Source organism: Notamacropus eugenii, chromosome 5, assembly GCF_028372415.1.
Source record: "Notamacropus eugenii isolate mMacEug1 chromosome 5, mMacEug1.pri_v2, whole genome shotgun sequence".
NCBI classification, from domain to species: domain Eukaryota; kingdom Metazoa; phylum Chordata; class Mammalia; order Diprotodontia; family Macropodidae; genus Notamacropus; species Notamacropus eugenii.
Window position 1 is genome coordinate 32243951 of NC_092876.1, and position 24166 is coordinate 32268116.

Sequence of the window (24166 nt, forward strand, 5' to 3'; positions counted from 1 at the left end):
CTCTCTGTGGGGCGGCCTCCCTTCCCCCTAGGGTTCCAACTGGGCACCCCTCCATCTCCAAGTCATGCCTTCTGACCATGGGTGACCCCAGGGCTGCCCTGCACCCTCCGGCTTCCCTCGGGATCTCAGCCCCCGGGGATTGGGATCATTCACCCAAAGCTGCGCGGTCTGCCCCGCTCCATCCACCCCAGGACCCCCCAAGCCCTCCACTATCCTACCCCCTGCTGAGGCGCGGGAGGGCTGAGAGCACGTGTGTCGGCTGGCTTCGGCCGCAAGAAGCTTTTTTGACCCTCTCTGGGCCCCGTCATGACCGGCGCTTGACTTCTAGACGCTCAGGTGTTTGGGGGTGGGCGAAGAGATGCCGAAATTGGGGGGAGGGGAGAAATGCAGAAGACAACCTCCTCTCGTTGGCTGAGGTCTCAGCTCTCGCCGAAGTCCATTGGCTGTTCTTGAAAGGGGCGGGAAAAACAGTAACTTTGTTTCTTCATTGGCTAGAAGCGCGAGCCCCGCTCCGTGCACTCATTGGTCGGGCCCCGTGGGAGAGGGCCGAACGGGGCGGGGCTCGGCGGCGGCGGCGGTAGCGTCCGAGCAAGATGGCGGCCTCTGTGGCGACTGTGGCGCTGCCCTCACGCCTGCAGGGCTGGCACTGGCTGCGACTGCGGTTGCGGCTGCGGCCCCAGCTCGGGCTCGTACCCTTGCCCAGGTCCTTATGCGCGCGGATGGCAACTCCGCCGCGCGGCCCAGGACAGGTGAGCAGTGCGCGTGCGCGCGGGGAGCGGACGGGGAGGGGGTCTGGGGGGCTGCGGAGGGAGGAGGAGGTGTGACGCGAGCCCACGTTGGGTGGTGGGTTCTCCAGGTTCTAAATTCAGCCCCCCCCCCTTGGTCTTGCACCCTTGTGTGGCGGGCTCCCACGTGGAACCCGGGACCTAGTTGCTAGCCCCGCCCCCAGGCACCCCACGTCCGGTTACCCAGAGCCCCCTTCCCCAGTGTCCCTGGTGTCCCGATCCCCAGGCTCCCTCCCCCTCCCCCAGTGTCCCTGGTGTCCCGATCCCCAGGCTCCCTCCCCCTCCCCCAGTGTCCCTGGTGTCCCGATCCCCAGGCTCCCTCCCCCTCCCCCAGTGTCCCTGGTGTCCCGATCCCCAGGCTCCCTCCCCCTCCCCCAGTGTCCCTGGTGTCCCGATCCCCAGGCTCCCTCCCCCTCCCCCAGTGTCCCTGGTGTCCCGATCCCCAGGCTCCCTCCCCCTCCCCCAGTGTCCCAGGTGTCCCGATCCCCAGGCTCCCTCCCCCTCCCCCAGTGTCCCAGGTGTCCCGATCCCCAGGCTCCCTCCCCCTCCCCCAGTGTCCCTGGTGTCCCGATCCCCAGGCTCCCTCCCTCTCCCTCAGTGTTCCAATCCCCAGGCTCCCTCCCCTTCCCCCAGTGTCCCTGGTGTCCTGATCCCCAGGCTCCCTCCCCTTCCCCCAGTGTCCCTGGTGTCCTGATCTCCAGGCTCCCTTCTACTCCCCACAGGGGCCCCAGGCCCATCTGGATCCCTTGCTTCTTGCTACCATCAAAGCCACATATTCCCACATCCCCAGCCCCTGGAACCTCCAGGGACTCAAACGTCCCCCTGCCCCTTCACGACAGGACCCAGGTCTCTGCTTCTGTCCCTGGGACCACCCAGGCGACCTTTGCTCCCAAACGCACACTTTCTTCCAGACTTCCATTATCTGGGTCCCCCATTCCTAACGTCCTTTAGAGTCCCCAGTGCCTGGACCCAGCCCTCTGACCCCCCCAGGCCCAGCGCCTCAGGAGCTCAGCTCCCAGGGCTCCAGAGACAAATCCTCAACTCAGCAGCAGCAGCTTGTGGGGAAACGTGGTCTTTCTGTACCAGTGGATGTGGCAGAGAGAAATAGGTGGGGGGTGGGGCATCAGGGAGAAGATCCAGAAGAAGGCAATTAAACAGGCTAGGGAGTCTTTGGAGGAGATGAGAATGGAATGCATGACAAGCACAGCCTAGGCAAAGGCTTGGAGGCTGGAGACTGAAGAGCAGCCAGATTGCTGAAACTGTAGCTTGTTATGGGGGAAGGATGTATAATCCTGGAGAGGTTCTGGGAGCCAGGCTGTGAAGGGTATTAAGTATTCCTTCCAGTCTTGTTCTGGGGTGCCAGAGGAAGCCTGGATTGGGGAGAGAAGGGTTGCAGTGATCCAGGTGAGGGGTGAGAGGGGCACAAATGAGCTCTGGCCACCCCCACACCCGGCCGCCTACCCTTCAGGGGCCAGGCATCTGGCTTTTGATGGGACTCTGAGACCTGTGGCCATTGGCAGGTATTGGTGGTGAGCCTGGCCACATGCTGGCCTCAGTTACCTCGTCTGTAAAATGAGGGTCTAGTAATCCCTCTAGAACAGGTAGCAGCACAGGGGTGTGATGCTCCAGTGAACTAATGTCTCTGAAGACTTGTCATCATTCCTGAATGTCAGTTGACGCTGTTGTTGTGTTAGGGGCTGCTAGGGAGCACCGTGGTGCACAGATCCCAGACCTGGGCTTGCAGGAGTTGAAATCCAGCCTCAGATGCTTAACCACTTCTTGCCTCGGTTTCCTCATCTGTAAAATCGGGATAATAACAGCACGTCTCCCCAGGGTTGTTTGAAAATCAAAGAAGACACTTGTAAAATGCCCAGCACTGGGCTTGGCACATAATTATGCTCTGCAAGTGTTGACCACTTAAGTACTTAGTAGGGTGCTCAGCACACAGTAGGCATTTAGTCAATGCTTATTTCTGCCTTTATTTTTACAATTTTTGTTATGCAGTTCTTTGGTTTTTACAACATCTCCTGTATAAGTATATCTCTACCCCCCTACCCCTTGACTTATCCTTGGAAAGGGAGAACAAACAGAAAAAGGAAAGGGAGCAGTTTGCACCAAAGTCACACCCTCCTGGTGGCACCCCTGGGTGCCTGTCCTTCTCTGGCATGGGTCATCCGTGAAGCTTGGGGTTATTTGGTTATTTCTGTGGTGGGTGTGTCCTCTCGACTTCCTTAGTCACAGGAGCCCCCTGGTCTGGGCCAGGGCCAGGCCCTAGGAAAGGCTGATATGGGGCAGGGAGGGAGCACCTTCTGCTATGCCTTCCACACTCTGTGTTTGTTGCCAGTTCTTTGTTTTTACCTAAGGTGACCCTTGGCATGTGGGGGGGGGTGGAGCTTTCCTTGTCATCAGTGACCTCTTTGTAGTAGGGGCCTGGCACTGCCACCTTTGGGTCACAGGGCATGGTCTCTAGGTATGTTTTATAAGCTTCTTTTCCAATTTGCTTTTTGGATTGGGTGTTGTGGTTACCCACCCTGGGGTCCAACTGGATTGGTGACTGAGTTTGAATCCTGGCCCTGCCATGCCCCATCTGTGACCTTGGGCAAGTGAGCCTCTTGGTCTGCCAGTATCTGGTCCCCTTGGCACTTCCCAGTCTGGGACTATGGAGCCTGCCACCTCCAGGCCACATGTGGCCTTCTAGCTCCTCAAGGGTGGCCCTTTGACTGAATTCAAACTGGGACTCAGAGACCACAGGTTCCCTAACCCTTGGGCCCTGGGCCCCAGCCTGATCAGCTCTTTCTTGGGGCTTCCTATATCACCCAGGTTGAACCTGTTTGTCCATCCTTGGGTGGCCTCATGGCAGCCCTCCTCACCCCATCATGGGCTGATCAAATTGGGGTCAGCTCAGGTGAGCAGGGGCCACTGAGGGGGGGGGGCACACTTTCTTTTTAAGTCACTTCTCTGCTGTCCGCCCCTAATATTTGTTGAATGTGGTTGTGATTGAATCAGGCTCCCAGTTCTCTTCCCCAAATCCCAACGCTTCCAGGATCTGGGTGCCAGCCCCTGCTCCTCCAGGACCCTTCCCCCCAGCCTTTTTTTGGGTCTTGCTTTTTGAGAGTTAGCTCGTGGCTGTTTGCCTGTTGTCACTCTCAGGAGGCTGGAAGCTCCCCCGGGGCAGGGACTGGGTTTGCCCTTTGTATCCCTGGCATTTAGCATAGTGCCTGGCATTCAGTAGGTGCTTACTAAATGCTTATTGACTGATACCTTCAGGCCTTGGCCCCAGGGTCTAAGCCTAGTGGGTGCTAACCTGACCCTGGGCTGTTTCTTCTGCAGAGCCATATGCAAGACTTACCTTTGCCCACACATCGCAAGCCACAGCAACAGCAGCAGGGTTCCAGCTATGCCAAGAAGCTGGCAATCTGGGTGGCAGGACTCCTCGGGGCTGGGGGGGCCGTGAGCATAATTTATGTCTTTGGTAAGACCCCTCATTCCCAAAGCCTCCTCCCCTTTGCCAGGTGGCAGCTGCTGACTCTGGCCCAGTCCGTACCCAGGCTGCCCCTGAGACCTCAGCTGTGGCCACTTCCTCTTCTCCCAGGGTGGGGTGGAAGGAGGGACCCCTGCCCTGCCCCCTGTTCAGGCCCTGGTGGGGGGTAGGTTTGCAGTCCCTAAGAGGTCCAGGCATCTCTTGACCCTCCCTGTCTTTCTGCCTCAGGAAACAACTCTGTGGATGAGAATGGTGTGAAGGTAAGTAGGGGCTGCCAGGTGTCTGGGCTGTCCCGCCCTCTGACTTTGAAGGGCCCAGCCTTGCCCAGCCCCTCCACCCACCTCCTTCTCCAGTCCCTTTGATGTTAACCCCCCCACTGGGAAGAAGAGGTGGGGGAGGGAAGGGAGAAGAGGACCCTGAGTCCCCAGATCTCTTCCTGGTCCCAAGGTTCCCCTCACCCACCTCTCTGTGTTTTCTCCTCAGATTCCAGATGAGTTTGACAATGGTGAGTGTCCTTCTGGGGTGGATGGGCAGGATGGGGGGGTGCGGGGAGGTGGGGGGGAGTCTTGGGCAATGAATCCTGCAGGTTCTGTATTCCCTTCCTCCTTTGATGCCACTGTCCAGGAGCCCCTCCCCCAGCCCATCTGGTAGCTAAACCCCTCCCCCTGAGTGTTTGGGGCAGCTGCAGAGCCCAGGCTGGGGGTAGACAAAGGCCCCTTACCATCCTCTTGTGGGGGGGAGTCTCTGGAAGGAGCAGATGGTGGAGGCAAGCCTGATGGGGGAGGGGCCAGCCACATGCCTTCTCTGTCTTTTCTCCTGCCCCCCTGGGGACTGAGGAATCTCTTCCCTATTGAGGACTCAGCCCCTTTTAGACCCAGGTGCCTGACACCCTCAGCCCTTCTAGTATTCAGGGCGTGCATCCCCCTTTCCCCCAGCCTTCCCCCATTCCCCATGCAAGTGGCTGGATCCTCCTGATCACCCACACTGCCCTGGCCCGGGTCTCTTGAAGGGGACAGATCCTAAAGGTGGCTTTCTAGCAGCCCTTTAGAGAATGGGATTTTTTTGTTCCCCTGCCTGGTTCTTTTGTGGGGGAGGGTGTTACCTGGTCTGGGCCAGGGGCCAAGAATTGGGAGAATGAGAGGCTTCTTGGGGGCTGGCAGACAGGTCCTTTCCCTCCTCCCCCTCAGATCCTGTGTTGGTTCAGCAGCTCCGGCGAACATACAAGTATTTTAAGGATTACCGACAGGTGGGATGGTCCCCAGGTTTCTTTTCTAGATGCCCTGCCCATCCAGATCCCAGAAATGTCTCTGAAGACCCACCCACAGCTGCTCTTAGTACCCCTCTTCCAACGAATCTGACTCCAGTGTACCCTTCAGGTGCCAGGGATGCCTCCTAGGAGTCTCAGACACAGGGATCCCCCCAGACTCCTTCCTGCCCTCATGGACTGTCCTGTCTTCTCCTTGATGTCCTCCCCATTGTTCCCTCCATCCCCTAGAGATGCCCTCACAATCCTGCAAAGGTGCTCTGAGAATTAGTCTTCTCCCAGGTACCCCCAGATCTCCCAGCCTCCCCTGACCTCCTAGTGACTCCCCCTTTCCACAGATGATCATTGAGCCCACCAGCCCCTGCCTCCTCCCGGACCCTCTGCGAGAGCCGTATTACCAGCCCCCGTATACGCTTGTCCTGGAGCTGACGGGTGTCCTGCTGCACCCTGAGTGGTCGGTGCGTGGGGGTGGGGTGCCCAGGGATATCAGGGAAGAAGGAAGGTAGAGGAATCGGTGGTAGGGTCTGGGAGGTTCTGTAGGATTTGGAGCAAAAGACAGGGGGTCCAGGCTTTTGGGGGGATTGCCAGGTCTTTTGAGGGGGAGGCTCTCAGTTTGTAGCATTTTTTTCTGGAGTCAGTACTGTGTCCAATATGGGGGAGTGGAGGTGGAGGGCTACTTGATGAAGGCCTCCTAGATGACTCAGGTCCAGCCTCTAAGTTCTAAGAGACTCGTGACCAAATGAGGTCATGGAGGTGGGGATGGGGATGAATTTTTTGGCCAGAATAAATCTTGAAGACCATTGACCAAAAAGTAATCACTCAGTCTGCTGATCAGTAAGTCTGCTATCTACTGTGCCTTGGGTGGTCTGAATTAGTGCCAAAGAAGCCACACCACTGAAATTTTCAGTCCTTGAGGAGTCCTACAGGGGATCTTAGGCAGGGCCCTCGAGGCAGGGACTGCAGTGCCTGAATATTGGGGGAAGGGGTGAGAAGTGGGGGATGCTTTGTTATCTGGGCAGCAGAGAAGGTCCCTGCGGCCCCTGTGGTCTCTCTGTGTGACGTGCTTTCCTCCTCCCTGCAGCTGGCCACAGGTTGGCGATTCAAGAAGCGTCCAGGCATCGAGACCCTTTTCCAGCAGCTTGCTCCGCTCTATGAGATTGTGATCTTCACCTCGGAGACTGGCATGGTTAGGGAGCTAGAGGGTGGGGGCCAGATTTGAAGGAAGCTCCTGGGGGGTTGGCTTCTCAGTCTTCCCTGGGGCTAGGAGAGGACTCCAGCTGTCCTTTGTGAGGGAAGGGAAGGGAAGATACTGACCCCCTTGTTCCTTCCCAGACAGCCTTTCCCCTCATTGACAGTGTGGACCCCCATGGCTTTATCTCCTACCGCCTCTTCCGGGATGCTACACGCTACATGGATGGGCACCACATCAAGGTACCGCTAAGGGTTAAGGTGGTGGTGAGGGAGGGACGGGGAAGAGACTATGGAATCGCTTTGAGGGCTGTGTGCATGAATCCTCTGATTCCTTCACCCCTGCCAGGACATCTCCTGCTTAAACAGAGACCCAGCACGTGTGGTCGTGGTTGACTGTAAGAAGGAAGCCTTTCAGCTTCAGCCTAACAATGGTGTGGCCCTGCGACCCTGGGATGGAAATTCTGATGACCGGACCCTGCTTGACCTGTCTGCCTTCCTCAAGAGTGAGCTGCTCCACCTGCCCCTCCATTTTCTCCATCAGTCTTACCTTTTGAACCTTTGTTCCTGTCCTTGAGGCAGTGGGCTTTGGTGGAGGGAGTGGGGAGTTGGGAATGAGATAACTTGGGTTCGAATCCCAACTCTCTCAGACCCCTCGTTGCCTTTGTTTCCTCATCTGCAAACTAAGGGTCTTGACCTAGGTCACCTCTTGGACCCTTCTAGCTTTAAGCCTCTGATTCTCCAGTCTTCTGACCTTCCTGAGCCTGTCCTCCCTTTTCCCTCCCCTTAGCCATTGCCCTGAATGGGGTGGAGGATGTCCGTACAGTCCTAGAGAACTATGCCCAAGAGGAGGACCCTCTGGAGGCCTTCAAACAGCGGCAGTCTCGATTGGAGCAGGTCTGTGGTTTCTGGGTGTGGACTTGCATGGAGGAGGGAAACCATGCAGGACTTCCTGGAGGAAGGAGCTGGGGAGAGGGAGGGGAGCCTGGGTCTTCATGTGGTGGTCAGAGGGCCCTAGGCCTCACCCTGTTCTCCCTCCACCCCAGGAGGAGCAGCAGCGCATGGCTGACCTGGCCAAGACCACCAAACAGAGCCTTTTCTTTAGTTCTCTTACCAGCCGCCTCTGGTCTCGATCCAAACAGCCCTGACCACCTTTGTCCTTGCCTCCCTGGCCGTGTCCCAGCCCCTAGGGCCATGGTCAACCTGACAATAAAGTCCATCCTAGAGCCACTTTGTCCAGAAGTTTCTCATTGGGGTGTGTGTGTGGCATGGGGGTGGGCAGAGGGAGGAGGAGAGATTATCATTAATCAGGGGGCTTGGCTGGGAGATGTGAGATCTCATGCCAGCTCAGCCATTTGTGTGAATGACTGTGGTCAAATTCCTTTTCTTCTCAGCCTCAATCTTCCCTTTTCTAGCCGGCCCTTCCCAGGCCTGAAGGTCCCTTCCCGCTCGGAGGCACCCTGCTTCTGCCAGTTGAAGGTTTTTAACCTTTATGTGCCAAGGACCCTTTGGGCAGTGTGCCAGTGGGCAGGCTCTGGGTGGACACTCTCCAGCTGTGGAGAGAAAGGGCAGCCAGGAGAGGAGAGACAGGCAGAAAGTCGACTGATCCTGGGAGCATCAGCTATAGCAGTGGGAGGAAGGAATTCAGGGAATAAGCTTGGATGCAGAGGAGGCAGAGGAAGTGGGTCACAGCACAATGCATAAACTTCCTGAGAAGTCACCTTTGAAGGCACAGCCAGGTCTTACCTAAACACTTGATAGAAACCGAGAGAGACAACTGGGAAAGTGTCAAGGTGCAGTGGAGTCAGGAAGACTTGCATTCAAGTCCAGCTTTAGGGCTTTCCTAGTGGTATGATCTTAGACTAGTCCCTTCATCTCTGCCTCAGTTTCCTTAACTCTAAAATGCAGACAGTAATAGCATCTACCTCCTCAGGTGACTGTGAGGATCAAATGAGATGATATTTGTAAAGCACTTATCACAGAGCCTGGCACATAGTAGGTCCTTAAAATATGCTTATTCTTTTCCTTTTGTGGTTGGACTGTGCCCATGTAATGAAAATGGCAGGATGATCTGAATTTAGTAGATTTAGTATCATACCAGTCTGGCAAAGGGTTACTTCTTAGAAGTAAACATTAATGATAAGGTTCTCAAGGGAAATAATGAAGTGGGAATGAAGGAGGCGCAGCATTTCTAGATTTCAACTGTATAAAAGACAGTAATTATCAATATTCTTTGGCACTGATTGAAAAAAAAGTGGGTCCATGGAACAGTTTAGTTAAAGACCAGATGAAATCAGACAGGCCAGTGCTGATCAGTGTTTGAACCTCAAGTATGAATCACTGAAGGGTGCAGACTCTGCATTTCACAAGAATTGTTGAGTAAATTAAGAATTTGGGAAGAATTAGATAAATACCGGTATCTCATAAAATATATCATGATAAAGGCCAAATGCTTAAGTAACCTTAATGCAAAATGCTATATCATAAGTAAAAAGAGTAGAAAATGGAGGAACTACTTTTCAAGTCTGTGGAGAACTCATAACCCAAGAAGGAGTGGAGGCAATCACAAAAGTCAAAGTAGACAATTTGATTATATAAAGGAGAAACTTTTGTATGAATAAAATCAATGTGTGACTTCAAATTGCTTAACTTCTCTGGGTCTCAGTTTCCTTATCTGTAGAATGTGGTGGGGGGTGGGGCAGGGATGGGCTAGATGGCATAAGTGGTTTCTTCCAACTTTATTTCTGATCCTGTAAATAAAGAAGTAAATTGTCAGTTGGGAAAATAACTGCATTGAATATCTCTGCTAAAGGTCTGGTATCCAAGATCTGTAGGTACTTGATACAGATAGGTAAGGCCATGAGCTATTCCCTAATAAATGATGAAAGAATATGAACAATTTTCAGAAGACAGAATAGAAGTCAAAATCAGCCTTGGGAAAGATGCTCCAAGTCATTAGTCATAACAGAAAAGAAAACAACATAGGTTTCACATCACACCCAGCAAGTTTGCAAGCGATAAAAGTTGGAACAATACAGTGTTGGAGGAGCTGTGGGAAAATGGGCATCGTAAAATACTTTGTAGAACTGTGATCAGCTATGACCATTCCAGAAAACAACAGGGAATTATGCTAGGAAAATGGATCTTCATACCGTTTGAATCCAGCAATCCTGCACCTAGACGTAGAGCCCATGGAGGGAGGACAAAGAAGAAGTTTCCATCTATGCAAGACATTTATGGGAGCACCTTGTGGTAGCCAAGAAACTGGAAACACTGTGTGTCTATCTGTGGGGGAGCAGCTGAAAACCTGGTCCTATATGGGATCATAGATTTAGAGCCAGAAGGGATTTTACAGGTTATTAAATTCCCCAACTTTTCGAGTGAAGAAACTGAGGCATGGAGAGGAAGGTTAAGTGAGTTGCCCAGGGTCACACTGCTTGTCAATAATCTGTGGTAGGATTGGAAGCCAGATGTTCATGACTCCGAAGGTCAGTGCCAGACAAATCTGTATGTATGAATATGAAATATTTTTGTGCTGTAAGAAACGACAAATAGAAGTCAGAGAAACTCAGCAAGATTTTCATGACCTGATGCAGAGCAAAGCAAGCTGACCAGAATATACTTAGTGACTCTAATAATATGAAAAATTGTAAAAAGATGACAGAACTGAGGTCTGTGGAATGGTTAATCTTGACTCCAGATGACTGACGATGGAACATATTTTCCTCCTCTTAGTAAAGAGGGGATGGACTAGTGGGAGGAAGAAAGGAAGGAGGAAAAAGGAAGGGAGGAAGGAAAGAAGGCCCCAAGTATTCATTAAGTGCTTACTATGGGCCAGACATTACTAGGCACTGAGGATACAAGTACAAAAGGGAGACAGTCCCTGCCTTCAAGGAGCCTACTTTTTACTGAAGGATACATATTCACAGATAAGGGTATACAGGCTATGGACCTAAGGAAATAGTAACTGGGAAAGTCTAGAAGGAAGTAACATTTAAGCCTTGAAAGGTGTGAGGGATTTCAGAAGGCAGAGAGACAAGGAGGGAAATGGGTTGGGGAATATGGGAACACAAAATGGAATTTATGCAGAGGGAATAGTAGTTGAACTAGCCTTGGAGGGGAGAATGTAGTAGTTGGAGTATGGGGAGGAGGTGATAAAAAACCATCCAGGAAAGATCAGACTGTAAAGAACATCGGATGCTCAGAGGAGATTGTAGTTTGCCCTGAGGCCGTAGGGAGCTCTTGAAGATTCTTGTGGCCTAGTCAGACCTGGGTTTTAGAATTATTTCTTTGGAAGATATGGGGGGAAGACAGACTGGAGAGGGGAGAGTCTTATCCCAGTACCTGGCACCTATTAAGCACCTGTTTATTAATTGAGAGATTGGATGCAGGGACTTCTTAGGTTATGGCAGTAGTCCAGGCAAGAGGTGATGAGGGTCTGGACTAGAATGAGGTCTGAGAAGAAAGGGAAAGGAATGCTGTATAAAGTGCCTGTGATGTACTGGGCATGGTGCTAAGCTGATTGTCTCATTTGATCCTCACAACTCCTCAGTGTAGATGCTGTTACCCCATTTTAGAGTAGAGAAAAGTGAGGCAAAGATTCACCTGGAGTAAAACAACTAGTTAGTGTTGGAGGCTGGATTTGAACTCAGGTCTTCCTGACTCCAGTATTCTCTCCACATCCCTAGTTATGAAGAAGATCATTTCAGCTGGTGTGTGTGTGTGTGTGTGTGTGTGTGTGTGTGTGTGTGTGTGTGTGTGTGTGTGTGTATTCTAGGAATGGCATGACTGGGGTGAGGAGGACAGGGAGAGAGAACCTGCTGTGAAAGGATTTTTTGAAAGAGTTCTAGATTTTGAATCAGAGGACCTGAGTTCAATTAATTGTTGGCTATGACCTGGCCTAGTCCTTGCCTGTCTCTGAATCTGTTTCCTCACCCTTAAAGTGATCTGCTCTCCAGAAGGTCAGAGTAAAGGTGAGGCATTGATACCAGCTAGGGTTAGCACCTTTCCCTGATAGTGCAGTATGATCCTGGAGAGGACTCTGCTATTCTCTGACTCCCTTTGAGTACAGCTCAGTTGATTCTGTCCCCAAACTGGTTTTGAGGACATTGGTTCTGAACATATCAACCTTGCAAGAGATGCCTCGGATCCTAGATCATTCATTCAGTAGTAAGAGGTTATGTGGTGCTATGGAAAGAAAAAAAGATCTGGAGTCAGATCCTGGTAGAACAAAGGAGAACTTCTGACTGTGGGGCATTGGGCTAAGTCAGTGGACCTCTCTTGGTATTCATTTCCTTACCTGGAAAATGAGAGCATGGGACTGGATGGTCCATTGGATGATGAACTATAACAGCAGGGACCACTGTTTTGGTTTTCTTTGAATTCCTGGTGCTTAGCACACACAGTGTCTGGCACAAAGTTGGTGCTTAATAGATACTTGTTGACTGTTTAACCAGTCTTTGAGGGTCCTAACTTTAGATCTATAAATATGATGAGGTTAAAGGATGAGGTCCTGGAAATAAGGCACAAGTGTGATCAACAGCTCTGTTTGGAATAGCTGCTTTGTACTAGATAGCATCCTGAGGGTGGAGGGAGATTTGCAAATGACAGTGATGGTGAAAAGCAAGAAAGAGAGAGAGAGAAAGAAAGAAGGAAGGAAAGAAAGAAAAGACAGATGAACTGAACTGAGGAAATGGCCTGAGATGGAAGAGAGAAAAGGGAAAAATGAGATGTATGGAAATGGGAATATGGAGAGAAACATCAGAGAAACCTAGACAGAGGAACAAGTGAGAGACATTTGAAAAGAGGAAACCAGAATTATGGTGGGGTTGGAGGGAGTGGTTGACTGGATATAGTCCTCGTTTCCTAAGTCTATGATCATGGGAATCCCTAGGGATATGGGAATATTTAGCTTGGAGGAATGGTGATTTGGGGAATATGGGGGGTGTTTTCTAGCACCTTCAAGGTCACCGTGGGGGAGAGTGTTAAAGGGTGTTCAGTAAGGATCCAGAGAGTAGAATTACGTCCTTTTGAAGGATTCCACAAGAGACAAATTTCAGTACCTTGTAAGAAAGGACGTCCTATTTCTGAACACAACTCTGAGGCAGGCTGCCTAGAGAGATACAGAGGTCCCTGTTTCAAGGGGAGTGGCTAGAGAGACTCTGTTTGAGCTGCTGTAGTGGATGTTCCTGCTCTAAGTTAGCCATTGGGTCAGATAGTTCCAAACACTCCTCTCTGAGATCCCAGGATGCTGAATGTGGAGTGATGGCTGTGGAGGAGGGGAGAGAGTTTGGAAGGTGAGATTCATTCGGTCGGGGTGCGCGCCTGAGGAGGCCGAGTTAGCTTAGGAGGACCTGGGGCTAACCAGTGCTCTCACTGACCAGCTGGTATCCAGGTGCCTGTCAGTGTAATGCTGCAGAGACATTTCCTGTCCGTTTGCTACTCACACCTCCCCTGGAGCAAACGGAGACACCCCTCCCCCCCAGTCATAAAGCTGGAGGGGGGAAGACCAAAAAAGGAAGGGGGGCCTCCGGGAAAGGAAGGGGCTGGCTGGGCTTGGGCAGCCTGGGAGGCAGATGGCCAGATTTACATACAGCTGGTAAGCTCCAGTCTGGTGGCAGGCTGGTCTCTGCTCTGGGAGGAGATCTCCGCTTCTCTCCGCGTTGCCCTCCTCCCTAACCCCCACCCCGCCCAAAGTTGCACGGACTGGGACTGAGGGGGCCAAACTCCCCAGCGTTGAAGGGCTTTGTGGTGGGGGCTGGGATAAGGACTTTGGGGAAAACCTTGATCAATGTACCGCTGTACAGTCACAGGCACCAAACTGCCATGTTCGCCACACAAGCCCCCAAAATATAACCACAACCACAACCCCCCACCCCAAACCTCCACAAAGACACACAGTCACTCAAGACTCCGCTGGAATCACTTCAAGACTCTATTGGGTGTGGGTAATCCCATTCCATGCCTGCCCAACTTGAGCGCCTCTCCTCCTGGGCTCCCATCAAACATACTGGCATTGCCGCCTCGGGCTGAGCACGAGCAGAGGGTGAGGTTAGCTACGGCCTCGGAGCGCGTGGCGTGAAACCGGAGACCGGGATACGCTCGCGAGCAAAGACCCAGAAACACAGGTAGACAACAGTAACGTCTGACCAACACAACTACCAATGCCTGCAAGATCACACAACCAGAAACACCCTTAGTAACACGAATGGATAGTCCCTGGCCAGAAGCTTTGCACAAGCCATCACCTAGTAACACATACAAGAGCACATACGCATACACATTCCTTCCTCTGCCTAAGCTGGGTCGGGGTCTCATTGGGGGCGGGGCCTCGCCTCGGGTTATAAAGCTGCCCTCACAGCGTCGGGTGTTTCCAGACCCTGAGCGCCATGGCCTCCAAGCGGCCGATGACCGCCGGGCTGCTGGCCTCACTGGTCTCTCTACTCTGCCTTCCCAAGGTGGGGGGGCATCTGGGCAGCCCCGGGGGAGGGGATCCGGCGGGATACTGGAGTCGGCGGGTGGGATTCTTGGGACTCTCTGACCTCTTATCCCCCTGTTGCTCCCTAAGGTCCGCTGCGCTGGGGTCTTCGAACTGCAGATCCACTCTTTCCGGCCCAGTCCAGGGTCCCCGGGCTCTCCAGGCTCTTCAGACTCTCCGTGTGGCGCCCGGAGCTCCTGCCGTCTCATCTTTCGTGTCTGTCTGAAGCCGGCGCTGCCCGACCGGAGCCCGGACCTACCGTGTGCCCTGGGGGTTGCTCTCAGTACCCTGGGGAAGCCCGACCCCGGGGATCCCACCGATCCCGGTCCGCAGCTCTCCCTGGCTGACGGCCTTATCCGTGTCCCCTTCCGTACCGCCTGGCCGGTGAGAAGGCCCCCGAGCCAACAGAACTCTCCCTCCTCCGGACCTTGGGACCTTGTGGAACTTCTAGTTCCTAGACCCTCATTTCACCACTGTGTATATCAGAGCCCACTGGGGTCCTCTAATTTCCCCATTCCCTCCCAGTCCTATGAAAGTCACATCCTCAAATGTCCTGCAATACCATGCCTATGCTTCTTATCCCCCTTACATCCCTTGAATCCTCCTCCCCTGGACGCGGAATGAAGCCCATCCCCAGAACTATGAGACTTTCCTCTCCTAAAATGCTGCGGTACTGCAGGACACCCTCTACCAAAATTCCTCCGCAGGCTCTAATTCAATAACTTTGAAGGACCTCCAGTCCCTGGCACCCCAGCCCCAACCAACAAAAAGAGATCCTATGGTACTCCCATCCCCTGTAGAAATTGCTAGCTTTGAAGACACCGCAGCCTAACCCGGAGCTTCTTTCCTAATCCTTGAGGCGTAAACAGACATAGCCTCCTCTCTGCATTTCCAGACTTCCTCAGGATTCACACTCCCACCTCAGCCTTCACTGCTGATTTCCTCAGATCCTCTCTCTAGACAAGTAGTCTTCTTCTGTCTCTCAGTCTCTCAGTAACATGTCTGCTCCATAGTTTCTTTTTAAAGCCTTTGGGTACCCCTTCTTCCCATGATCCAATGCCTCCCTCTTCTGAGCTGGATCCTTTCCCGTTAACTAGGAAAGCTCCCTTTTCCCACATCTCATCTGTCCCCTTCTGGAATTCCCTTTGACCCCTTCCTGACACTCTCCCTTGTCCCTTCTGCCCCTCCTCCTCCAGGGGACTTTTTCTCTAACCATCGAGTCTTGGAGGGAGGACCTTGAATCCAGGAGTAAGGACGAGTCAGGGGAGAAGCTTCCAGGTGAGACCCTGGCGGAGGTTGGGTGGGGTGCGAGAAGAAGGTGAAGGAGAGAGGGCAGAGGAAGGGGAAGATGAAAGGGGAAGGGGGGCTCTGGTATCAGCGGGGGTGGGGCACGCAAGGTGTGGGTGGAGCTAGATTAGAGGGGAGTGGTCTATGAATTCCAAGGGGGCGGAGGCAACATGGTACGGAGAAGTCTGAGTAGGGGATCAAGCAGAAGGCGCGGGGGCGGTCTGGGCCCTGAGGACCCCATGTGGTTCTCAGCCACCATGTTACAGAAAGAAAGGAAGGTCTGTGTTATCAGGGTGGGAAGGGACCTGTGGTCCTGAATCTCAGGTAGGAGAAAGTGACTAGGGCCACGGGCCCCAGCTTCCATATTCCTCTCGCTTGCAGGGCCAGATAGAAGTCTGTTGAGCCGGTTGGCTGGGCGGCACAGGTTGGCGGTGGGAGGCCCCTGGGCCCGGGATGCTAAGCAGGCTGGGGGCTGGGAGCTCCTCTTCTCCTACCGTGTTCGCTGCGAGCCTCACTACTATGGTCCTGCCTGTGCCCGCCTCTGCCGCCCTCGGGACGACCCCCTTGGCCACTTCTATTGCGGCGCCAAAGGGGAGCGCGTGTGCATGGACGGCTGGGCTGGAGACATGTGTGCCCGGCGTGAGTGAGAGGCCTGGGCTGGTGGCGGGGGTAGAGCGGGAAGGATGTGTATGGACTGTTAGGCTGGGGAACACATGCGCCCAGCGTGAGTGAACTAGTGGACAGGGGCGGGAGGCCCAGGACCTTATTCCGACACAAGAACAGGCTGCATTTTCGTTTCCCCAGAACGATGTAGACGCTCAGCCCCAAACACCCTGATTTTAGAGTTCAACCCTTCCCCAATCCTTTCCCTTCCCCAGACTCTGAGAAATCCCTGGAATACGGCCCCTCCAGATATCATTCCCAGGTTTGGGGCAGGGTGGAGGAGGTGGTAGTCAGTCTGAGCTGGGTGGTTACCAAACAGCTTACCAAGCCATCTCTCCTCCCCTGTTGGGTCTCCCCCATTGTCCGTTGTTCTTTGTTTTCTGTTCCCTAAATATCGTGGTGTTCCCTTAAACCTTCTCTTGCTAACCTCCCACTATCTCCTCCTTTCAAATCACTCACACCCTATCTTCTTCAATGACTCTCCTGCCAATGTCTCTACCGATGTCATATACCCACTATATCTCCCATAACTCTTCCTGTTTTATTTTTTCCCCATCTCTACCATAAACTCCATGTCCCTCAATATCTTCTACAAACCTTTCTTCCAAACTCCATGTTTCTCCCCTATCCCTGTCTCCCCTAATATCTCTGCCTGATACCCTCTTGCGTCTTTCCACTTTCTTTTCCTCTCCACCTCTCCTTTTCCCTCTAACTCCCCTAATATTTCTTCCCCATATGTTCCTGTCTTTCCATCCTTGTTTCTCACCATCTCCCTGTCTTCTCCATTCTTCCTTCCCTCCATTGGCGGGGTCCTCACATCTCCCCCTGCAGCCATATGTCAGGCAGGCTGCAATGCTGAACATGGCTCCTGTGAGAAGCCGGGTGAGTGTCACTGCCGTCAAGGCTGGACTGGCCCCCTCTGCACTATCCGAATCCCTGGCAGTGACTGCTCCAGCCTCCAATGCACCAATGGAGCCTCCTGCTCCAACCTCCCAGGATTCTCCAGCCGCCGATGCCTCTTCCCAGTTGGACTGTGTGATGGGCACCCGTGTACCAATGGTGGCAGCTGCAGTGTTAGTACTGACCCATGAGGTCTTCCTCTGCCCCCAGATGATTAGCCCTGACTTCTGGGTCTCCCTGTTCCACATACCCTAATCTTGACCTCCCAGTATCCTTTGATCAGGGACCCCCTTTCCCATATGCTCTAAAATGAATGCCTTAGAGCACTTTAAGATTACCAAATGCTTCCTTAATGAGGCAGTCTGGTGTACTAGAACTAGATACAGAAAGACCCAGATTTAAGTACAGCCTCTGATACTTGCTGTGTGACTAGCAAGTGGTTCTCCCTATGTATTGGATGGGGATGAGGATAATACTTCATAGTGTGCACAAAGAGTTTTGGAAACCTTAAAGTCTCTCCTCCCAACAGTCCATCTATTTCATCTTTTACATCCATGGGAGGCTATTGTAACAGTTCAGAAAGGGAATGTGAGGACCAGAATCGGTGCAGTGGCCCTACACATGAGAGATTCATCCAATCCCCTCATTTTACAGATGAGGAAATTGAGGCTCAGAGCAGGGAAGACGCTTGCCCAAGAATACAGAGTAAGTGGCAGGGCCAAGATTTGAACTATGACCTCTGATTCTTCTTAACACTCCTCCCCTACCCCCATTCTTCTTCTAGGAGGTGGCCGGGGACTTTGAGTGCACTTGTCCACGAGGCTTCTATGGAAAGCGGTGTGAGGTCATTGGAATGACATGCGCTGATGGGCCGTGCTTCAATGGGGGTACTTGCGTGGATGGCGGAGTCCCTGCTGGCTACACCTGCCGCTGCCCACCAGGCTTCCATGGGTCCAACTGTGAGAAGAAGGTGGATCGTTGTAGCCTACAACCTTGTCGCAATGGTGAGCCCCGGGGAGGAGGTGGAAGATTTAGAGGTCTTCAAGATCATGCAGACCACTTCCTCTCAACTAACAGGAGAGAGGAAACTAAGGCCCAGAGATGACTGGATGATAGACTTAAAACTAGAAATGATCTAGTTCCATACCCTCAGTTCTCGGATGAGAAAACTGAGGCCCAGACAGTCTCAGTTGAGCTAGTTTCCTAAGCTATGGGTAGGAGGTGGCAGGAACAGGGTCCTCTGACTTCACATCTTCCACTGCACCATGGGTTGGAGTTCTGGGCCAGAGGGACCGGGAGGAGGTACCAGGACAGCTGTGAGGCTCGCTCAGAAGGACCTAGAGACGCAAGTCCTTCACCCTTTCCTTTACTGGGGAGGGAAGATGAGCCGAGAGGAGCAAGGAAATGTGAAGAGAAAGCCGCAGATTCAGGGGGAAGGAGGGAAAGGAAAGTAGAGAGGAACAGACAGGAGTGAGATGATTTGGAAGGCAAAACGAGGCTCTCCGAGGTCCCTGCCAACACTGAGATCCTTCGATTCCGTGGCTTCTCAGACTTGGTGCGCATTTCCAAAGTGGGACGGCCGGAGCTGGCCATGCAGTCTCTGCGCGTCCTAGGCTCAGCTGAGACTGGAGGAGCCTAGACCGGAGAGGGACGTGACGCCCGGGGCTCTCTTTCCTCACAGGTGGTCTCTGCCTGGACTTGGGTCGCGCTGTACTGTGCCGCTGCAGGCCCGGCTTCGGGGGTCCGCGCTGCGAGCGCGACCTGGACGACTGCGCCGGGCGGCCCTGCGCCAACGGGGGCACGTGCGTGGACGGCGCGCACAGCTTTCGCTGCTCCTGCACGCTGGGGTTCGGGGGACGCGACTGTCGTGAGCGCGCAGACCCCTGTGATCCCCAGCCTTGCGCGCACGGCGGCCGCTGCTACGCGCACTTCTCCGGCCATGTGTGCTCCTGTGCACCGGGCTATATGGGTGCACGCTGTGAGTTCCCCGTGAGTCCCGGAACCACGGACCGGGAAGGGTCGGAACTCCAGCCTGCTCCCGCCCCGCCCCAGCCCGGGCCCCACCACGGGCCCCCAGATGCCGCCGGAAGCAGGCACATACTACTCCCAGCCTTGGGGCTTCCCTTCGCCCTGGTGCTACTGCTGGCAGTGGTAGCTGGCGGTGCGGCCCTCCTAATTCGAACCGGGGCCCTTTGGCGGAATCCAGGAGCGTTGCCCCTTCCTTCCTCCCCAGACCCTGCCCCTCCAACCCCGCCTTCGGCGGATGCACTCAACAACCTGCGGGCTCACGAGAGCGGCTCTCTGGCCTCGGCTTTTCAGGGCCTGGGAAACTTAAAAGCGTCCAAGCTCGAGCGGACGCAGCGACTGCTGGAGCACCCGTCCGGAATAAGGTGAAGTTCCAGAGAGCTCGGGCCACTAAATGTTTCCCGCTTCTGCCCAATGTCTTGTCTGTGGCGCCCGGTGCCTATGGATTCGTTATTTAATCTGTGATCCGAGAGTTAACAGCTTTTTCTTTGCTGGGCTTTCTTTCCCCAGTCGTGGGGGAACGGAGGAAGCTGGATGGAGTATGGGGTTTGAGGAAAAGGAGAGCAAAGAGGTTTCAGGGTTAGGCTAAAGAACTGGAGAAACTGGATTTGGGTCCTGTGTCTCGCGCCCAGAAAACTCAGTGCTAATCAGTAATCCGTTCGAATTTCCAGTGAGTTATCTATGCAGCTATTTCTGAGAGTTCCTTCTCAAGTCTCGGTGTTGGTGCGTGGGGCGGGGAACCTGGGAGCCTTCTTCCTTTTTCAACCCCATTTCCTTCTCCAGCCGGGCTGAAGATTGGTGTCTTCCCGAGGACAGCGACCCCCGAGCCATCTATGTCATCCCAGACTGCTCCCTCTTTGCTAGAGAGGTGAGTGTCCTCCCATGTGCCTCCCTTTGAGCCTCCACCCTCCCTTTCTCTCCTTGCCCATGTCTAAATCTTCCTTCTCGCTGCCCTTAGTCTCTGGTTTTCCTCCTTTATGGAGTTGGGGCAGGGAGTGAGCTTCTACCCTCACTCTTTTGTTTTCTCCATTTTGCCTCTAGGTCTGAATCAGCACTCCTCTGGACTTCTCCCTCTCTCCAGATTCCTCGAAGACATAGAGATATTTCTTCTCTGATGTTGTTTCTGCAGACATTTCCCTTTTTCCCTCCAACACACTCAAGGGAGGGGAGAAACTGAGGCATCAGCAGGCAGGAAAAGTCTCTCGGGGAAAGGAACTGCCCTTGTGGCTCAGGATGCCTGTTCCGGATAAACTCTAGAGCTCTGTATTGAGGGGGAGTCAAGGAGCTCATCTCTCCCTTTGAATTCTGTAAAAAGAGTATTCACAACAGTTCCCCTTCCTCATCTCTGCAGTTGCATCTACGATTGATTTTTATTTTACTCAATGTCCATTTCTCTGTGCGAGGCCCCAGGATCCAGCTTGGGTTCTCTGGTATGGGCGTGAAGATTAGTGTCAGTCAAGGTTAACCCCTATAATGTTGTTAGGGGGTTTTCCATTGGAAGTGGGGAGAGAGTTTAGAAATCCTAACACCACCCTCCTGCCAGCCACATTGGTTCTAGGAGAATCTCTGGGGTTGTGGGACAATTGTCCCCTGGAAAAGGTGGGACAGGGGCAAGGGGGAAGGGCTGCAGCTTTCTTCAGCCCCAGGCACGGAGGGTAGTTCCTATGCAAGCTGGTTTGAGGCAGGACCACCCAGAGACACATAGGGAGAACATCTGCTAAACGTTTTCCCCACTTCCCCAGAAACTTCCTTAACTCCTCATCCCCAGTCTTGGCAGAAGGCTTGGATTCCAGGTCTCACTGGGAGGAAGGAACCATTGGTCTCCAAGGGTCCAAAATTCTGCTTCTCCAGTGGTTGGACCCAAATTTGAGGAAGAGAGGTTGCATTTGGATTCTAATAATAATAAATGATTTTATACAGTTATTTTGAAATATTTTTAAAATCCTTTGCCTCAGCAAGCTTCAGCAATTGCTATTTGGAAACTGGGGGTTCTGAGACCACCTTGGAGGAGAGAGAGAGAGAGAGAGAGAGAGAGAGAGAGAGAGAGAGAGAGAGAGAGAGAGAGAGAGATCCTGAATGGAAGTAATACTATAGAAAGGCAGCCTAAACTTGAGATCCTGGGACTTGGGTTCGAATCCTGCTGCTGCCATTTATCACCTGGGTGGCCTTGAGCAAATACTTCACTTTTCCTGGGCCTCAGTTTCTTAACCTGTAAAATACGACTGAACTAGATGTCTAAGGGTCCTTCAAATTCTCCATCTAATATCTTAACGATTCCGAGTGGGATGGAGCCTGGAAGTGTTTCCTTGTTCGACAGTGAGTGTCGTCTATAAGGACAGGGAACTGTGTGGGAAGACCTTTTTCAGGGCGTAACCCTCTACATCACCAATGCAACAGTTCCCTCTTGTGACGGAATTCTATTTCGGAACGGTGGCTGCGGGGCGATCAGGGGTGGTAGACGGGCGCCGTCGCCCCCTGGGGGCCATGGAAACTGACCACTGCACTTCCAGAGACCCGGTCCCCTCACCCGTTTTGCCGGAGCAGCTCAGCGAAAATCCCGAGCAGACCTCTCGAATTCCGATTGTGGTCATTTTCTGGTAAATGAGGTCTGAGTCTCCTCCTGCCTCCCCTGCCCCTGCTAGAGAAGGGGGCTTGAAGGCAAGGGGAGGACTGGCTCCGTTCTTCTCCCTTTTTTTATTTTACAGCACATGGGAGGATGCTCCTAGGGCCCCTTGGCCCCTCTTTTTGCCGTCCCTGCGCTCCCTATCCCTCTCTCTGCTGCGGTATCCCCACTAGGGGCTCAGTCCGGGACAGAGTGACTGCTCCCGACTCAGTAGGGACCAGACTTTCCCTCCTGGGGCAGAGACAAGCTTCGGTGGTGCTTGAGCTCCTGGGAGTCTGCATGCTCTGGAAAGAGGCAGTTCTGTGGGGACGAAAATGTTGCACTTGGGTTAAGGCTAGCTGTCAGCTGGAGTTCCACTTCCGAGTTAGGCTAGCTGCTAGCTTCTTGTTAAGCTCTCAGCTTTACTCTTTTCTAAAGTGAGGGTTTTACCGGTAGTATCTGCTTCACGGTTCACTGGGTTGCTGTAAGGATTAGAGTAACCGGTTTTTAGTTATTGGGCAGGGGGCGCAGAATGACTTGTAAGTGACAGTCTGACTTTTGTTTTTTTTTCCCTCCTCTTCATCGATATCTTTATCCCGGCCTGTCTTTTTCCATTGGATCTCTCTTTATCTCTCCGTATTCCTGTCTCATCCTATCAATGTCTTCATCTTTGTTTAATCTCATTATCTTGGGTGTCTCTCTCTCTGACCTACTGCGGCTTTTCTTCTACATCCCGGATCTCCCCAAATTTCTCCTTTCTCTTTCTGTCCATCTGATTTCTCTGTATCTTTGGGAGGGGACCTGTTCCCTCTGTCTCTGCCTTTGTGTCTTTCAATTTGTCTCTGCATCTGTTCCAGCAACTCCTGAAGTTACCATTTTCGGGTGAGTTTTCTCCTGCATATTGTTACCTGATGAAGTGTGGAGGTGTGTGTGTGTGTGTGTGTGTGTGTGTGTGTGTGAGAGAGAGAGAGAGAGAGAGAGGAGGGGGGGAATCAAATCTGTGGTCCTTTGGAGGAGGCAGAGGCTTCCAACCTGGGGTACCAACCCCTGGATGTTTCCTTCTTCCTTATCTCTAGTTCAACCGACTGAAAAGGCAGCTGAATGAAATTTTCCCAGAACAGCTGAACTTTGTGAGTACACTTTTCCCATGGTGGGTGGAGGGCAATTCATTAGCTCTCTGCTGACATCTAGCACGAGATGACTCAATGTATATATTACATAGTGGGGTACTGCAGACGTAAGACTCTCCCCACATCCCTGTGACTCAGGTTGAAGAGCGGGTACCCTCTGAGGATTTCGAGGTCGTTGTAGCGGGCAAGCTGGTGCATTCTAAAAAGGTGAGATTGGACCTGGAAAAAAGGTGATATTGAACCCTTTGGAGTCAAGGGGTAGGCACTTGAGTTCCAGCTTGGCCACAAAGTCCTTCAATTTCTGGGACTCTATTTCCTAATCCAGAAAATAGGGATGATAATATAGTGGTACCTAATTCCCCAGGGCCTCTATGGGGCAAATGTTTTGCAATCTTTAAATAGGAGTTTTAAAAAATAATTTAAAGTTTAAAAAATGGGAGTTTAAAAAAATAATTTTTGTTCCAGACTGAGGGGAAATGGGTGGGAATGGTGAGAAGCATTACATGGGTTAGGGTCTTAGGCTGGAGAAGGCTGCTTGGGGGCACTTCCAGGGGGCTGTTCCTTTTGGTTTCCCAGGGAGGAGATGGATATGTGGATGGCTACCTGAATGAATCAAAATTGGCAAAAATTGTGACTCAGATCCGGGAGGTTCTGAGAGACTTGGAACTTCACAGCTGAACCAACACAGATGAGAATGGAAGACCTCCCCCATCCCAGCATGAGAGGACTTGGGCTCAGACTCTAGGGAATGGGAGGAGATGAGGAATGGGGGGAGATGGGAGAGATCAAACTTGGAAATTTTACCTCCCTCTTCTCAAGTCTGGGGCAACCTTCTCTCTCCCTCTTGCTCCAGCTTAATGATAGGAAAGATGGAAAATAATCTCAGAAGCTGAGTCCTTCCTTGATGGCTGCTGGGCACGATGGGGGAGATATAACAACAATGTGCGCCTTTTATCTTCTGTCTGTTTTTATTTAAAATGGGGAGGGAAGTGGTATGGGAGGGGTTGAAGTGGAACAGTATGTGGGGTACAGATCCTAGCTCTATTCGCTTACTGTGGTGATGGAGATTTCCTTCTGTGGCCTTAGTTTCCTCAGCTGTATAACAAGGGGGTTAGACTACATAGCCCCTTACAGCTATTAATCCTTTGAGACCTATGAGGCCCCCAGGGTTGGAAGCTGTATCAGAAAGAATGTTGTATGGGGGTGAATACTCCCACTAAGTGTCCTACTAAAATGTGCTGCTAGAAGGCCCAGGAAACAAGTCATCCTCCTGGGAGTGTTTGGGAGCCTGGCCTTGGGACTGGGACATTCCTGCTGCTTCGGTCCCTGGGATGATGCTGTGGAAGGAGCGAAGATACTCTTCC

The 24166-nt window shown here is 52.7% G+C and overlaps 2 protein-coding genes and 1 long non-coding RNA gene across 4 annotated transcripts; all 3 read left to right on the plus strand.

Moving 5' to 3' along the window:
- Positions 1-517: 517 nt before the first annotated feature.
- TIMM50 (translocase of inner mitochondrial membrane 50) lies at positions 518-7948 on the plus strand. The gene is made up of 11 exons (XM_072608394.1): positions 518-749; positions 4116-4257; positions 4495-4526; positions 4750-4771; positions 5454-5512; positions 5869-5988; positions 6612-6716; positions 6863-6961; positions 7068-7224; positions 7509-7615; positions 7765-7948. Exons 1-11 carry the CDS (start codon positions 594-596, stop codon positions 7864-7866), a joined length of 1101 nt encoding a protein of 366 aa, XP_072464495.1. The 5' UTR covers positions 518-593; the 3' UTR covers positions 7867-7948.
- A 6042-nt stretch (positions 7949-13990) lies between these two features.
- On the plus strand, positions 13991-21001 carry DLL3 (delta like canonical Notch ligand 3). Its single transcript, XM_072608395.1, has 9 exons — positions 13991-14175; positions 14286-14579; positions 15392-15473; positions 15864-16121; positions 16977-17218; positions 17830-18049; positions 18727-19435; positions 19854-19938; positions 20112-21001. Exons 1-9 carry the CDS (start codon positions 14107-14109, stop codon positions 20115-20117), a joined length of 1965 nt encoding a protein of 654 aa, XP_072464496.1. The 5' UTR covers positions 13991-14106; the 3' UTR covers positions 20118-21001.
- Positions 21002-21493: 492 nt separating this feature from the next.
- On the plus strand, positions 21494-23756 carry LOC140503954 (uncharacterized). 2 transcript variants are annotated; one of them, XR_011966919.1, is made up of 5 exons: positions 21494-21676; positions 22530-22554; positions 22749-22802; positions 22941-23009; positions 23379-23756. It is a non-coding gene; the product is annotated as an uncharacterized lncRNA (long non-coding RNA). The 2 variants fall into 2 exon arrangements; XR_011966920.1 differs by having other exon boundaries at positions 21495-21667.
- Positions 23757-24166: the final 410 nt, after the last annotated feature.